Source organism: Opisthorchis viverrini (assembly GCF_000715545.1).
Source record: "Opisthorchis viverrini unplaced genomic scaffold opera_v5_50, whole genome shotgun sequence".
Taxonomy (NCBI): Eukaryota; Metazoa; Platyhelminthes; class Trematoda; order Opisthorchiida; family Opisthorchiidae; genus Opisthorchis; species Opisthorchis viverrini.
This window is the reverse complement of record NW_008751706.1, coordinates 572,701-577,591: the sequence shown is the minus strand read 5'-3', so window position 1 is coordinate 577,591 and position 4,891 is coordinate 572,701. Positions and strand designations below refer to the sequence as shown.

Genomic DNA, 4,891 nt, shown 5'->3' with positions numbered 1-4,891 from the left:
GGCAGTTAGAAAGCGCGTTTTCGGTTTTGCAACGAGTATCACATGATTTCTCACGTACATTCGACTTAAAAGTCTATGAATATGCCTTCAGTTCGTATCTCAACCGAGTAACGCCTCATAGACTGCCATTATGCCAAACTGTCGCTCATTTCAAGTCCAGTCAAGACCAACCTACTACCATCATGTGATGAGCGATGATCACTCAATCTATGTGTATGTTTGAAAGAACTGCCGTTGGTTTCTGATAAATCGAACCATTCATACTTCTTGACACAGTTTCACTCTTGACGGTCCACTGAACAGTTGACCTCCGCGTCTTCCGAGAACCACTGACATTTACTCAACATTCAGCGATAGCAACTTTTCTCTCTTTTTGAACCACAGGTTCAAGAACCTTTCGGCAAACAACCTACAGTCACATTATGACAAACGAGGAGTATATTCGACCCAGAACACTTGTTGAATACACACCAAACCCCAGTAAGTCTGTAAAACGGGTCGTGGCCCGCTGCTAAGTTTGACGTGGTTACGATTGAAATAATTCGTTTGACACAAGTGAAAAAAACATCTGTGGATAGTGACGAGATCTCCACCATTCAGCTACGAATTCTAATAACACAAATCAGTGGTGTCCCATGAACTCCTGAAGGTTTCAGACACGCAGTCTCCCATGTAGAGAAACAACCGCAAGTTGCATGCACCCATTTTCAAAGGGGTTCCCAATGGCCATATCACATGACCTGAGCTGTGTTCATAAAGAATGAGTGGTGCCGTATCCTGTAAGAGTACACGAAGCCATTGATAGATGGAGTTTACTCCGAAGCTTGAGATATCTTTGAGACAAGCGATGTTGACGATATCTCACTCGACTGAAACGGTCGTACTCTACCTGATGAGTCCCAAGAAGGGCTAAACCGGTCGTGGGATGTCGAGGAGTTTTCAGCAACCTTATGAATAGTACATTACAAAGATATACATGTATCGCGATATCTCGAATATCGTAGCGACTGAAAGATGAGGCGGCCTGGTGCAGCACATTCAGTTGCCTGGAAACATCAACACCGAGAGATTCAGCTGGGTTCTAGGTGAGTCTCTGGAAAAACCAAATTAGTTTGCAAATGAGTGTATTTCGCAGTCGTACAGTTCTTCTTGGATTTCCTGCACACGCATGGGTTTTCACTACTGAACTACGGCCCGATTTGGGGTTAAAAGGCGAACTTACTCACCGGGAGGACTGAATTTCGAACCCGATTTTGGCATTCCGGCTGACACTATATAGGCTTTGGTAGTACCCAAGCCCTCGAGATTCCTTCGAGTATAACAGTGGAACGATTAGCATTTATTGTTACATTACAATTAAACGGAACCAACGGTGATCAGTTTAGAAACACATCCATCTTGCACCAATTATAGCATTTCTCTTACAAAGTTCACACCTGACCTTCAGATATCGATTTTTCCGACTCCGCGGTATTTCAAATCTTTCCTAATCCCATTTCGAAACAATTCATTTTCCTACGATTGCCAAAAGTAGTATCAGCGTACAGTGAGTGAAACCAAGCAGCTTATATCATTTTTGGACTTATTGAAAAGTAAAATGAAACACTGTCTTTCGGTTTTAGTGTGCGTTGAACAGCTGAACTGTTCCAGCTGTCTGGCTCTAAGTCATCCAGATGGCTTCCATTGCGCTTGGTGCCCGAAAGCCCAAAGATGCAGCGACGGTTATGACCCGTACACAGCCGACTGGATATCCAAGAAGTGTGACGTAAAGGTGAGACGACCCCAACCATTCTACCCTGCTCTCTTATCTGCTTCACCAAATCACGTACAGATCAGATTTCGGCTGTAAAAGTTGCCGACCAGCACTGTATTACTCAGAAAAACTGCCAAGTCTGTCTTTCTTCCAAGTTCAATAATCAGTATTTAAGCTCCACCAAAATACTTATTCTGACAGCCCCCTTCTGTTCTAAAAGGCTTGTCAGTTTCTTAATCCTTTTCCGTGCACCGTTTTGCGAAAAACTGTTCATATACTTGCAAATTTGATTCAGGTTTTCTGCTACAACTCGGTTAGTTAAACTGGTTCAATAGGGCTTTGGTCCGTGATCTTGAAGACCTCACCATGACGCATTTAAACAACATGAGTCACGTAACCAATACTGTTCCCCCACTATGGAGACGCACGGTTCAAATCTTCGTGGAACCATTCAAGTGTCTATCAAGCGCCAAAAACTTGAAAGCATGACTGCTACACTGTACTTCTTTCGGTCCTTAGGTAAAACACCGCTTCATCCAAACTAATGACACCCCATATCTTATACGTGGAATTTTACGAGAAACTGAGGGAAACTAAGGTTATTTCTTGATAATGTGAGATTTGGGAATTTTTCAATGAGATTTCACCTTTTGATTGAGGTCAATCTGTGCTGATAAGCCAACGAGGACTGTGTGACGGTTTCATCCATATTCGGTATTCCGGGGTTTCTAGCCCCTCCACATCCTTAACACTTAACCGTTCAGTCACGAATGACTGATCAGAACTGTGATTAACTGGCATTTGGACAGGGTATGGTAGTTGATCAGGTGGCTGTTGGTCTGTTCGCCGAGCTTGGCAACTGATGTACAAATGAAGAGAGGGACTAACCAACCAACAGCGCACGGAAGATGTCTCCTCGAATGGTGACGAAACGTTGGCTAATCAATTGCCAAGCTCGGTGAACAGATCAACAACCAACTGATCAGTCACCAACTAATGCACCCGAGCTACCAATATTCCAACACATTACCAACAGGGTATAGCGCCACTCACTCTTCAGTCATAGAGACCATATCGAGCGGTCAAGTGTTGAATGACCCCTCAGGTGACGATATCTCAAGGGAAAGTAATCCCCCTATGTGCTATTCATAGGATGGTCTCGGGTTCCAGCCTCCCTAGAGTTTCATGGGATCTCTACCACTGATGACTGGAACTAAGGATGAAACGACTGTATAGTGCTTCTTGGCTTGTCAGTGCAGATGATCGTCACTTACTGGACGATATATCAACTGAAAATAGTCAATCTCTGCACACTTTCTGTTTCGGTTTTTCGTGAACAGTCATCACTGGATTGGGAACCGCTTGGAAGGCTTCTTCAGCGTTCCTTCAAGAGAGAGTGTAATGAGCATTGATCATACCTACTCGGTTTTCCCTTGTCACTAATCGAAGCAGATCACTGTAGTCTGTGATGGTTGTCCCACATAGAGTTAAACAGTGCCTTCCATTGGAGATCTTTCGAGCTCCCCCAAGGTGTCCTGTCTTGAAATAGGTCTTGTACTTCAATCAAGGTATACAGCAAGTTTGTTTTTGAGCTATCTCAAGTGTTTGCCGAGGATTAGACGAGCACTGACCTTGCAGTCAAATCTTACGGTTTACTATTGATTTCCAGAACGTGACCGAGAACTGCTTTGAATGGTCAACAGCAACGAAGACAACGAATACAGCGCCAAAACAGCAGACTTTAACTTCGGTAAATACAACTCCAGCATCGATAAACACTGAACGTCTGATGAGAAACAAAACGATGAATGGGAACTCAATGAGAACAGATACGATAGATAGGATAACAAGTGCACCGGACAACACAACAGTGTCGCGGGCGACATCGGACGGATCGAGCGAGAACGCGGATGCAGCAGGCACAACGGAGGTCGAAACAAGAGTGATGGAGGGAGAACCGAAAACCGCAAGCCGAACCGCAGTAAACACATTGATTTCAACAAATAGCATGCCCGGACTGGCGACAAACTCGCCGCAAAACGTCGATGGCGACGAACAAGCGTTAACAAACACGGTGCTTCTGTCAACCCTAACGGCAGGTAATGGGGATGCAACAAACCCAACGACCTTAAAGTCATGGATACAAACACCTTTTCCAAGCGATACAAGAAAGACAGAGACAGATGAGTTCAGTACGGGGGCAACAACAACAGGAGGCCTACAAACCGCGGAAACATCTGACGTCGTACAAACAACTGTCAGTTCTCGGAATGAAAGCGCTGTTCCTTGTACAGATGTGAGAAGTTCATGTTGCGCTATCAGTGGCAGCAGGACTCTTGTGTTGTGTGTCTTGTTGCCGCTGGTAGTAGCGATTCTGTCACTCTTCCTTTGCACTTTGGCGTTGTGCACGTGGAAAAGACGGCATCGACATGTCCTGGTAGGTGCCACGCATTTTTCTGGTATTCCCCGCCCTCTTTGCTGTCATAACAATCCCATTGTTGTGGCGTAAAATAATACTAACGCGTATCTATATTCAAGGACGAAGTGAATTTGGTCATATCAAGTATCCAGCATTGTGAAGCTCACGTGATCGTGCTTGCACGTGATGGGAAGGCACGGCATACAGCCGAGTCAAGTGACACACGTGCTGTGACTGTCTAGCCGAACCACCTTGCTAAAGTTCACCTGTCATGGGGTACTGGAATTAGGCCAGGATGATATTCGATCCATTTGATGCTGTCTTACTTTGACGTGATGCTCAGATGCGGCTGTTTCAATGCTGCCCAAATTTGTATCACCTTGTTCTTGATTGGTTTCCTCAAGCGCGAGGGACTTCTCCACGCTAAACCTCCGCTTTCTTTGCCAAATTTTTATTAACCCCTGTTTGTGTGGCAGTTGAGTGCAAATGTATTACAACTAACAACGACGAAAATGAGCGAAGAACCCCAATGTGATAATTCTAAGAGGAACATGCTGTGATGCTTACTCTTGTATTCAGACACTCTGCTGAAATTGCAAGCATGTTTGGCCAGGAGGGTCTGTGATCCCATTCTTCGTCTGTCGCTCCCTTTCTGTAAATTTCATCAACTAAGTTTCGGCCAGCGCAAGCCTAATTTTCCAACTAACCCATCTTGGTAT

The 4,891-nt window shown here is 44.8% G+C and overlaps 1 protein-coding gene across 1 annotated transcript in view; it reads left to right on the top strand.

The window, feature by feature from the left end:
• Positions 1 to 4,891, top strand: part of T265_03467 (hypothetical protein) — a gene marked incomplete at both ends in the record, with an annotated part of 8,645 nt that overhangs the window by 859 nt on the left and 2,895 nt on the right. The window contains 3 exons of the mRNA XM_009167967.1: positions 385 to 480; positions 1,623 to 1,771; positions 3,423 to 4,190. Of these exons, the coding sequence (XP_009166231.1) occupies positions 385 to 480; positions 1,623 to 1,771; positions 3,423 to 4,190 (1,013 nt within the window). The remainder of the gene's footprint in view (positions 1 to 384; positions 481 to 1,622; positions 1,772 to 3,422; positions 4,191 to 4,891) is intronic.